Below are 12,500 nucleotides of genomic sequence, written 5' to 3'. Positions count from 1 at the left end.
CATTTACGCCGCAGTAACGAGACATTTGTCACGCTGTATTATCGGCGAAACTCAGGCTGCTCACTTGTTATTCGATACATAAGTGCTCCCTACTTGTTATTCAATAAGAAAAGATTAGTAGAAATAGATCAGGGAGTACTCAAAAATGCAAATCAGTTACTTAACTCTGGCTGTCGTTCTAATGTATTATATTATTTGCTGCATTTCTGTACGTGTAGTCTGTCCCCGGGTAAAAGGTGAGCAAACCATTTTTTACCGCTCTGAATTTTGAGCTAAAATACGTATATGGCTGGATATTTTTTCCAAGTGATACATTTAGCGTGATACCCACCCGCATCCGCAGAGGTAAGTTCAAATAGCTTAGCACGTTCAGGAGAAGCAATCTACATGTACATGTAGCTACCTCAAGACAGCATTATCCTGCTTGCCCAAAACGGAGGATAATTTTTTAATGATAGGAATTGCTTGTCGCTGGACGGAAAACCTTTAATAGGGAAGAGCAATGTTTGAGTTTTGGCTATCGATAATTAAATATTTGCAACCGCTTTTGGCGCGCGTTTCAGTTTAACGTAACTGTGCATTTCACCAAACATCTGAATCTCTACACAGATGCAGAGCTTTTTCTTCCCATTTAGGACAGTAATCAACCAGATCAAAACAGCATTTATTTGCTCTAATTAATATTGCTGGAAACAATTTTCTCTTTTATGAAATAGATTTTAAACAATGTATGAAGATTTAAAATAAATGAGAAACTAGAAACGACCTCGCTATCTGATCACAGATCACTGTGGAAACCTGGCTACTAACATGCCTACCTTATTATGGACACTTTGAATGACTTCAGTCGCATTTCGTTCTATGCTAAAAGCTGGTACATTCTGTTTATTTAAGTTACCTTAAACTGAAACATGTTTCTGTCTTACATGACTGTCCACGCAATGATCACAAGGGTCATGTTTTAACTGCAGTTGGTCTCGGTCGAGGATCGTTCGCTTACTTATTGGCACGGAAACTAAAGATAGTATCTTTCGAATAAGGATAAACTCAGTCTGTTAACCCTTTGGTTGTAACCACTAAAAATGTGATACAAGAATTATTTTGTCGATGCACATTTGTTATTTTGCTTCCAGTATCAAAACAAGACCATAATGTCGCCGTAAGTCACGCAAACAAAAAACAGTGGTACTGTCTATGGGGGTGGGGGGAGTGGCAGGCAGGGGATTTTCTAGTTTATAATTTATAATGGCACTATTAAAGTAGGCATAGTTTCAATTATGGCCTATTTTGTTTCTGTTTATACTAATTTCAATGTTTCTTATAAATAACGCGTCAAAGTACCAGGATAGCGCGATGTACCCTCACCCCCTGACAGATGATACTTCATATCCTCATTGTAATAAGCTGAGAAATAAGCTTGTGAGTCAGATAAATACGGAGAAACTTACAGAAAATCACTTATGTCTTACATGTAAAACTATTCAGTCCCCTATCAGGCATCATAATAAAATTGACCATCTACGGGCATCCGTTTACTGTTTGCGTGACTTACGGCTAAATTGTGGACTTGTTTTGAAACTGGAAGATGTGTGCGGACAGGAGAATGCGTGTATCACATTTTTAGTGGTTACAACCAAAACATGGACTCTTGCTATAACCAAAGGGTTAACAGACAGAGTTTCTCGTTCTCCGAAAGACCCTATCTTTAGTTTCCGTGCCAATAAATGCCACTTTTTTGTCTGTCGCGCAAGGTCGTACAACATTCAAGCTTCTCATGGCGTTGTGTCTGTTTAAACTTAATCGTGTGAGGAAACAACATACAGTGCCCAAATCTCTGAGTAGCGGTAAGTTTTCCTGGGTTTCTTTGACGTAATTACCGCTATTAACAAAGGGTCTTAGTTTTCGCACGAAAACTAAGAGCGGGGTTGTAGTTCTCGTACTACGAAAGCTAAGACCAGGTCTTAGGTGTTAGTTTTCGTAACACCCGAAATTATAAGCCATAAACTAACGTCACGCCCATAAAAATGTATCGTTCATTAGCGTGATTTTTGTTTTTTTATGGACCTGAATCTCGCCCGTTTATCGCTCAGAATATCGTCCAAATGTCAGAGTAGTACAAATGTCCCGCTCCATTCTCGCTCATTTATCGTTCAATTTTTATCGCTCCTGTCAGGCTGATTATCGTCAGGCTCTGTATCGCTCATCAGCGAGACTTTTTATGGCCCGAATCTCGCCCGCGTCTCGCCCAGAATTTTCGTACGGGTGACTTCTGTATCTGCAGAGCTATTGTGTCACTTTTATCTCCCGCTAGCTCTTTAAATGCCTTCCTGACATCTCTTGAGTAACCTCCGAGTACAATGTACATCCACAATAATGTACTGTGTCACACGATGTTCAGGGTATCTCTGCTTGAGCTCCCAGCATAATGGCCCGTACTTTGTTGTCTTTGGCAGCTTTCTCCTCCCTGTTTTCAACCCACAGGCAGCTCATCTCTTTCACCGATACTTTCTTGTTCTCCTTGTCCACGATGGTAGCATCGATCCTATTCGCCTTTACATGCGTGTTATCTGCATACAGGGGAATGTCCCAATATGCTATTTCCCTGTCATTCTCATACATAGGCCTTTCTTGGAAGTAGCTGTTGGTAAAGTTCTTGTATACCAACAACTACATGCGTGGGTGCCGCCTTCCAACAACTAAAAGTATGTAGTATAATTTATATTATAACAACTCTAGAAAACAAAATGAACTGTTGTCATTTTTGTTGTTGTTGTTGTTGTGGTTTTTGAGTGACCCAGCAAATTAAACTGCGGCAAAATTTCACAGTACTCCCTAAATCGCACCCCGTCCAAAAGATGTTTAAGGCCGCGCTTTAATAGGTCAATTATCTTTTGGAAGGGTAGCTCAAAGCATGGTTAGCGCTAACCGGCGTTAAATACCATAGCAAACCTATAGGTTATGATACCTCTTAACCAACAGTTAGCGCTAACCAGGCCTCGAACAACCGACCCCTGATACCCCGGCACGTGACAATTTGCTGGCTTTGCCACAATTGCAAAAAAGGGAACAGATCACTGCATGCTCACTTGCGTGATTTGTGCATGTATCAACATTATCACCATCTCAGTAACAAATGTATTTTTCACAAGATCAGACAATTTAACCTTTCACCCTGTCCCACATAATTCATTTGTAAGTGAAAAATTTCAAAATGGAGGACAACACCTGCATGGATGTTCAACTACAGTTCAGAAGAAGAATTAACTCAAGGTTAGATATCTTGTTTCCTCTACAGCCGCTTGTTTTTTTCGACATAAAACGTATCTCACTTTAATGTTTTGAATAGCTCTTGACAAAGTTATGTAACATACTTTACTCTTTGTTATAGATAATGAGGTTCTCCACACCAACGATTTTCAAGCTGAAAGTTCAAAATTTTCGACGTTGGAGTCTCCATGCTCGTCAGGTCCGTCAGACTGTCAACTAAGTGCTTATACAAATGTACAGCTGTACATACATATATATGACGTGTTATGGTTCATACAGTATATTTATTGTATATTCCTTCTATGTGAATTTTTATCCTTTTATTCTAAATGTTAAAATCTGTTTAATGACTAAAGTAAGGCAGGTCCACATCAGGACTTAGGTCTTGCCCATTCTCTGTAACCTGCATTATCAAATAAAGATGTATGTATATGTTTGTAACCAAATGAATGCATTCTGTTTACTTTTTGTACTGAAAATGCACAAAAATGATAGTGTACTGTAGATTCGTGCATTTATCCTAATTTCAATCAATAATATAGGTGTCAGCTTGGGAAGACCCTCAGTGTCAAGTAACTTTCCGGAGATTGTAGCTGTTGTGAAGGAGTTTATAGGCCAGCACTCTAGATCTGCTGCTGCGCATAATCGTTGCAGGGAAGATACCGAATATTGTCATGGAGTCAGCATAGAAAAGATGCGCCGACATGTCCTCCAGGCAATCCCTGAACTGAAAAAGATCTCAAAATCAACTATCGAGCGCCTCCTCCTACCACCACAAAAAAACAGAAAAGCTGCTAGCAGATACACTGGGCTTGTTGAAGCAAAACTTCCACCGAAAAGAAATGACCTTTCCTTGAAAGAGCACAAAGATTTTCATTTCACTTGTGCTCAAGTGAACTTTATCAGTGAACTTTCAGAAATGGTTGTTGACGAAACGGTAGCGTTGTCTGCTGGTGACAAAAATAACTTAAATGTGGGTATACTTCAGCAGTTAGTCGGTATTTTAATATTGGCAAATTTTTTATGACAAATGATCAGCCCAATTATCCCGACCATGATTTTCCTTACAGCGGCGCCAAACTGGTCCCATCAGGCTACCTTTTACTGAAGTCTTGATTTAGAAGGTCACGTAGTTTGTCTCCCCGACCAAGGTATTCCGTTAATGTCAAAAAAAGGAGCTCGTCGTCTCAACCAGCACTTTCACATCTCAAGTCAAAGGGCAAATTTCATTAAATGAGATATACTGTAGAGATGAATTGGGAAAGGAGAGAATTTCTTGGCTGCGCAATGGTCAACTTTCTGTCTATTGGTATGCCTCTTTGTTCCACAGCAGTACAAGCGCTTTACATGCTAGTCACCTATAAGAAATTCTAAAGCCCATTGTGGAACGCGAAAATAAGGGGGCGGTGACAATCATATGTGACGGGACCTGACTGGAGCACAAAATTTACTCCAAATTTAATTAATTACGGGCGAATTGTGGAAAAATCTGAAGATAGATGTCCTCGTTATGACTTGCTATGCACCAGGGGCCCACTGAACACTGTTGGGCCCCTCTTTCAAAGGAGCTTACAGGGGTGACACTGTCTATCAGTGTTAGTGAAGATGTACCTTCCCCATGGGAAGATAACAGCCTGCTGGAAGAGGAAATAATTAAAAAAAAAGGGGGGGGGGGAAGTTTTGGATCATGCCATTGACACATGCAAAAAACATTGGCACAATAAGAGGTATGATTCTTTTCCTATAAAGATTTTGAGTGTGCCATGCGAAGGCTCTAGCCCCTTAGAATGAGTTCACGAGCGAGTAAAGTCCTTTTCCAATGCAAGCACTCGTAAAATGATGGAAAGCGAGGAATTATCAGAAATCAAGCAAGAGTACCAGTTTTAAGTTAGTCTTTGCTGTAGGAAAATGTATCAGCTGCAATTTTCATGCTGCAATCAGGAATCTTGCGAACATTGCCGCACAAGGCCAATTCGTGCTGAGAGATTTTTAAGTATTCTTCGAAAAAGTGACGAAGCATTGACAACTCCTTCCTTAAGTGTAATTCACAGAGGTCATTATGATACAATGCTGCAGCAGCTTTCAGCTCTTGAGTTTGGAAAAAAATCTCTGGGTATTGACCAAGGTTTGCCCAGTTTAAATGGCAAAAGTGCACCTTTATGTCCGTTTGGTTGTCGATACGTTTTTTCAAGTAAAACTGATGCTCTCCGACATTGTCGTCTAATGGATCACACAGCAGTCTCGGAGAGGGCGGAAGTCGAAACTTCCAAAATTCAAGTAGTTTAATTTGGACAACATCAAAAAGGATCCAACACTGATCAGTATTTGTAATGTTTAATTTAAATGTACCTACATTTACGGGCTAGGGTAAGTTGGTGATGCTATTTTGGAAATATATGGTGATGCAACGAACGTCATAACTTGGCCTTGGCCTTATTAACTTGTCTCGTAAGTGCCGTGTCTAGGACTGGGGACAATATGCAACTTTTTTCTGTTGATAACGTGTGAAACTTTTCACAGCGGCTGATGCGAGCTAAATGCCCGACTGTTAGAATATTTAACATGTACACCACCTTGAGCAGTCAAAGCGCAAAATTTCCTCGTGCAAGCGAAGTAATTTATTTCGGCTATGAACTGGTAAGTTGAGAGACCATAATCTTAGCCAGTGGCCACGTCTCCGTCCACATTAAATACGATAACACAGGTAGCCCATACTGGTTTAATAGTTGCAACTACCTTAGAGTGGCCTGAGAGTGGACTGGACCAAATAATCGCTAATCTGCACAACTACTCCTTCGACGCATTCTCAAGAACCAACTTATCTTCCTGCTTAGAGTTCTCTAGTACACCCAGAAACTTGTAAGTACTTTCTTCTCCAAGGCTCTTGATCGACTTCAGCTCATCAATCTTCATAATTATTTTCCGTTTGCTTTACACACCCTCTCTTCACATGCAATACCGCACATTTTTTCTCATTCCATTTCAATCCAATACAGTCCATTCCTCCCTTTACAGTTCTCATGACTCTTTCTAAGTTGCTCTCCGATGATGCATACATCTTCAAATCATCAATGTATAACAGGTGTGTAACCTTACAAGAGATTGGTTTTGATAGCTTGTAACCGCTTGTGGCTCTCAAACTCCAAGCAATAGGGTTGAGGCACAGGGTGAACAATGTTGGACAAAGGGAATCACCCTGTGGCAGACCTTTCTTGAAATGGATGATCTCTGAACTCTCGCAACCCTACTAAGTTTCCATGACGATCCTTGCGTTCCAACTCCTAGTGAGTTTCCCTATTAAGACTCCAAACTATTCTGGAAATCTGTGAAGCTTGAACATTTTCACTAACCATCGATGATCCGCCGAGTTGTATGCCTTAGAGACATCGATCCACGCCTTGCTCAAATTTTTATGGCCTCTCTGTGCATCCTGACACACCATGCAATCAATGAGTAGGTTGTTGACAGTACCAGAACAGTCCTGTTTAGCCCCCCTTTGATCTCCTTGCATGAAGCCATAACTCATTAGATCCACAAGGAGGCACGACATGTACCACTTACATGTATATAAGGCAAGTAATTCGTCGCTGGTTGTCTTTCGTAAATTCCCCTGGTTTAGGTAGCAAACTAGTTTTCCCTCCAGAAAACCAAAAAAGGGAAAGTCCCTCTCATATACCCGGTTGCTTGAAAACTTCTAGCCATGTCCTGACAACTACCTTTTTCCACCAGACATTTGCAAGGAGGTCTAGGCCAGGGGCACTCCAGTTCTTCTTCTTTCTGATCATCTGCCCTACTTTGTCCCCCGTAAGTTTAAACTCGGCTGTGGGTATCTCAGGAACTGCTTCCCTCATTGCCTCTGTAACATCCTCAATCCATTCCATTCCAGCGTTTCCAGTTCCGGTTCCTTCCCATAATTCTCTCCAAAATTCGCTCGCTTCTTCAATATCTTCAAACTTCCTCCTTTCGTCCTCTTGCCCTTTTTTTTTTTTTTTTTTTTTTTTTTTTTTATTTGCAACAATACAAGAGAATACAATGCTTACGAACAGTACACTGACTACTTACAGCACTAGCTCTATTTACATGATATTACTCTAATTTTAACAGTGTTTGAATTACGACGACTAACAAATCTACACGACTAACAAATACAGTGAAGACAGTACTACTAACACATGCAGTGACGACAAAGGGCAAAGAAAAAAAAAGAAGAAAAATAGATAATTATCATTACAGCTTGAAGTTGCACTATGGAGGCATCAAAAACAGGGTAAGGCATGTGGTTCACTACAGGTAATGTAAGATATGCACCTGACAGGAGATTTGAAAGAAACTAATAGGTAGGAGATAAATACAGATAGGTGAAGAAATATACTAATATTAATTAGATCCTCATATATCCTGCAAGAGGTTTCCATTTCTTTGTGTCTCCACTTTTTATTTCTATTTCATATCGTGATTTTAAAGTGCGTATGAAATGTGTAAGGTTTGGATGTCCTTCTTTTGTCTTAGCGAGCCATATGTGATATCGTGCTAAGAGAAAGCAATAATTTATAAGAAGTGCGAATTGAGAGATATCTGGCCTCAGACCCAAAGCAGTAGTATTTGTCAAAGCATAATCCCTAGGAAGTACATTTAGGTTTATCAGCCATTCAGTAAGTTTATTCCAAAAGTGAGATGTGTGGCTGCACGTCCAAAAAAGATGAATAAGTGACTCAGAGGAGGTGTGACAAAAGCTGCAGTTTTCATCGCCCTTTAGACCTATTCTAAATAAGAAGTTATTGGTTGATACGCGTCTATGTAAGAATTTAAACTGGAACTCTATTAGCTTAGTGCTCTTTGTGCATTGTTTAGCTAAAATATAAGCAGCAGTCCAATTTATGTTGTCATTTGTTGGTAGGTCACAATCCTGTAGCCATTTTTTTTGACTTGACTCGGGGGTTAAGCTCTTGATATTGATCAATTTTTTATATATTAAGGTAGTTGCTTTTTTGACTTGTAAAATTCTTGTTGTAAGTGGCTCCTTTTCGTGGTCGGTGTTCTGTAGATCTTGAAAATTTGAATCGATCCGAATAGACTTAACAGCGGATATTAATCCTGAAAGAAGTTTGGATCGTCTTCATTCGGAGCGTAGATGTTAGCCACAGTCAGACGCTTGCTATCAGCAACGATATCACATATTAAAAAGCGACCATTCGGATCCAAGAAAACCTTGTGGATCTGACAATTGAAGTTATTGTTGAAAAGAATACCAACCCCTGCTTTGTTGCTGCTGCAGCAGCTGAAGAGCGCTTTATATCCCCACTCACAAGTCCATTTATCAGTAGTTTCTTGAGAACAATGGACCTCTTGCAGCATATAAATAGATTTCTTTTTTACTCTCAGCCAGTTAAACACCTCTTTTCTTTTGGCATTGTTTCCCAATCCCCTGACATTAAGGGAAACTATTTTCAAATCTGTTGTATTGTGAGTGATGAAAGACGGTTTTGCATTTTCACAATAAAAGATATCTAAATGACCACATGCCTTCAAGCTATTGTTGATGAGATAGATTGCTATGCCCTGGAGACAGTACAACGAAAACACACACAAATTGAATAAAATTACTAAAAGACTTTTGGTTGAGAAATTAGGCATCTTGCTACAGTAAACAAGAGAAAAAGCCTGTAGCTCTGTTAGACTATTTAAGCTGTCGACCGCCTCTAATTAGTTAAACGCATATTGGCAATAAAAAAAAAAAAGAAACTGCGAAACCTTTGAAGAAATTTGCAGGTCAATCTGAACAAAGTTATTTTATGTGGGTTAGACAGTAAATTTTTGCCCGACGGGCCACAATTTACCTTTAATATACAGTTTGTCTGGTTGCGACTGGCTGAAGGAGGCAGCAACTCCATTTCGTCTGGCATCTTTAAAAGCATCCATCTGTACTTTTCTTCGGGTAATGATATCCCTGGGAAGGTCTCGGAACATTTGGAAGTTAGTGCCTTTAAGTCGGTGACCAAGTTTAAAGATCTGCTCACAGTCTTTGTACCTGAGGAAACGGGCTAGAATAGGACGCGGATTTCCATCTTTGCTTTTACCGATCCGATGTACTCGCTGGATTTCTACGCTCCTTGCATCCCTGTAACCGAGATCCCGTTCCAAAAAATTTCGAAGAACTTCTTCGGTGTTTTCATCAGAGCGGCCGCCTATTTCTGTCGATTCTACTATGTTGGTGAATTTAATATTCTCCCGGCGAGAGTAGGCTTCTAAGTAAAGATTTTTAGTGTGGACCTCCTCTAGCAGAACCTCAGTTTTCTGGCATTTTGTCGTCAGCTCTGCTAATTGAGTTTCGTAGAGTCGATGCGCTTTCTCCGCAGCTTCTGTCTTTTCCTTCAGTTGTTGTCCGGTAAAGTTGATTCCTTCTTTTAGGTCGTCAATATCTTTATTCGTTGTTGTTTGGAGATCTTCTAGCCTTTGGGTTCGTTTCTCTAAGTTCTCGAGATTGGCTTCAATCTTCTTCACGGCTGATTCTATTGAATCAAGCTTTTCCAGTTTTGCTAGGATTGCTTGCAGAGTTGCACCAACATCTTGTGTCATACTGAGAGCTGTCATTATTTCGTCTTCGTGGTGCGTTGGCGAGGAGTACTGCTTGGTTTTTTTTATTTCCGGCGAAAGACTTGACTCGTCGGAGGAAGCTGAAGATCTGGTTTTTCTTTTGCTGAGAAATTGACCAAAATAAACGGCCATTTGCCAAAATAGGGCAGAAAAATGGGCGGGCGACAGCAACGTACGTCTTTATGCCGCCATTACTCGTTGCCCTTGCAACAGAGTTCGATCATAACTTGGCTTCTCGTTTTCGTGTTGTTTTTCAAGCATTTTTCCAAAACAAGCGTATACACTTCCGGGGTCCTGTTGGAACTTCCAGTTCACCTGTCTGGCCTCATCTAGCTTTTTGCTCCCTACAAAACTTCTCTTAAGCTTTCTCAACTTGGATTTTTCTTTTTTCGTGTAATTCACTAACGCTGCCACCTGCAAATAACTTTGCAGGACCTCTACAGGAGGATATTATTATTATTATTATTATTATTATTATTATTATTAGCTGTAAGGCTTGCTTAAATCTATAATATTTGTGTCATACATGTATGTAAACTAATATTGTGCTTTTTCGTAGGCATATTTGGAGTAGGATTCATTGCTGGCATAACTTCATATCATTCAACTTGTGTAGAAAAGATTATGCGGCTAGAAAATTCTAAGCTTGCTGATCAAGTAAGAGCCAGTAGGAGGTAAGTGGTAATGTTAAGGAAACTCTGCTAGGTACATGTAACGCTTACCTAAGGTTTGCCTCCTGACATGTGGAATCCAGTTCACTACCTGTTGATGAAGGAAGGTAGTTGCATGTCTTTAATAGGGTAGACTGTGTAGACTCTGTATGACATAAATTTTCAAACAAATGAAGGCATTAAAATGAAAGAGCTTCATGTAGCAACCGTACAAGCAAACCTACAGGCTCCTTTTGCCTGTTGCCAAACAACTAGCTACCTTAGTCAACTTATCATCTTTCTCACAAGCACATGACACTGTCAAACATAGTATAAAAACAAATAAATGTTACATTTCAAATTTGAAGACAATAAATGTATTTATATATATAAATGTACAATGTGGCATGACTTTTACCGGTATTATAAAGAAAGAACACTGAAGTAAATTGACCACCAGCATTTGTCCTGTTTAAATGTTTGAATGATATCAAAATCTCCATCATCTACATCTACATGTTCCAGCACTCAGCAAAGTCCTTTTGACTAATGTTTCTGCTTAGGTAGCCTCATACACCATAAGCCTTTTTAAATATTCACCTCCCGCCAAGCCAGCCACTTGTGACAGGGCAGTCTCCATCGCCTACTCCTCTCGAATTCAATGTAGTGTGTGGGTTCTTTAACATCCCACAGGGAACTTATGAACATAGTTCACATAACTTTTTGTGAGATGCCAGGCCTACCGTTTATAGTCCTTATCCAGGAAGACTTGAAGATCTAACCATTAAAAATTGCAGATGAAATTTAATACAAAGGCAGCATTTCTCCTCAGTTACTTTATTAAAAATCCTGAGTGTTGATGTTGATCCAGCCGGGCTTCAAACCTGCAACCTCCTGCATGACAGGAGCTCGTGGCGGTGGCTATTGACGAGCTTGTGGTTGCAAAGGCAGCACGGCCTGCTGTAACTCCACCGACGAAACGGCAGCAGGCCGTGCTGGAGAAGAATCGTCCTGATCCGCATCCGTGGCCGTCTTTGCGAACCGAACAACTTTGCATATAATTTATTATTCAGGTTTATATGATGACTAATACGTCATCGCATGGGATGATGAATATTATATTAGTGTGAATAGGTTTTCAAATCATCCATGTAAAACAAATGAGTGATGATGGTGTTGCTTATTCTGTACGCATAGTTACTCTCATTCAGGAGAGAGGATTTTAGATGCCAAAGCTATGCAGAACAGAATCATCATCATCATCATCATCATCATCATCATTATTATTATTATTATTATTATTATTATTATTATTATTATTGTTATTATTGTCTTTTTTTTTTGGTTCCCTCTGCCTCAAAACTTTGGCCTAGCTTGTGAGTCATTCAACCTTAGACTTGTTAGCTTTCGCACAATTTTTTGAGAAAGCCTGTTTCTATTAATTTTGTTCGTTTAAACTCATTAAAGTTTGAATGCTTTCCTCTTTACGTAAAGGGCTCTAAGTCATGGCTCGAGCAGAGGAGACTGGCAAATGGAAAATAATAATCATGAACGGCAAGAAGATTTGCAAGGTGTGTGTAGTTTGCATTTTACTTCTTTAGAGAAGGGATGGTGCAGTCACCATTAACTATCTTTATACTCTTTTTTTTCCGTACTTGTTCCGTATTAGTATATTATGTAATCTTATTTGCCGGAGGGCAATTAAGGATAATTTTCACGCGTATTTTCAAAGATTTCACAAAATTCGCAAACTTTGAAAATACAAGTGAATTAATCCTTAATTGGACGAGGGCACGTTGCCATTATAGAGCGCAAAATTGTTGAGGGAACCCCTTTTTCAATGCCGCGACAAATGACAATCAGTTTAACATGCTTTCATTCGGTTAAAGTTCAATTCAATAAATCGATGCTGTCAACAGAAATAGCGCTTAATTTTAGTAAACTTTTACATGAGTACGAAAAGAGTCCACAGTCAGAACCTGGAACAAG

General features: G+C 39.7%; 1 protein-coding gene across 6 annotated transcripts in view; it reads left to right on the top strand.

The window, feature by feature from the left end:
* LOC138000688 (OCIA domain-containing protein 1-like) overlaps positions 1-12,500 on the top strand; it is a 22,813-nt gene that overhangs the window by 4,880 nt on the left and 5,433 nt on the right. For 2 of the 6 annotated variants that reach the window (XM_068847265.1, XM_068847266.1), the window contains exons 5-7: positions 3,389-3,466; positions 10,421-10,535; positions 12,006-12,082. In XM_068847265.1, the coding sequence (XP_068703366.1) occupies positions 3,389-3,466; positions 10,421-10,535; positions 12,006-12,082 (270 nt within the window). Of the gene's footprint in view, positions 1-130; positions 237-1,751; positions 1,845-3,197; positions 3,271-3,388; positions 3,467-10,420; positions 10,536-12,005; positions 12,083-12,500 lie in introns of those variants that run through there. The other 4 variants (XM_068847267.1, XM_068847268.1, XM_068847271.1 and 1 more) reach the window with 3 other exon arrangements.

Source organism: Montipora foliosa, chromosome 4, assembly GCF_036669935.1.
Source record: "Montipora foliosa isolate CH-2021 chromosome 4, ASM3666993v2, whole genome shotgun sequence".
NCBI classification, from domain to species: Eukaryota; Metazoa; Cnidaria; class Anthozoa; order Scleractinia; family Acroporidae; genus Montipora; species Montipora foliosa.
Note: the sequence above shows the minus strand (reverse complement) of the source record. Positions and strands in the feature narration are given on the sequence as shown.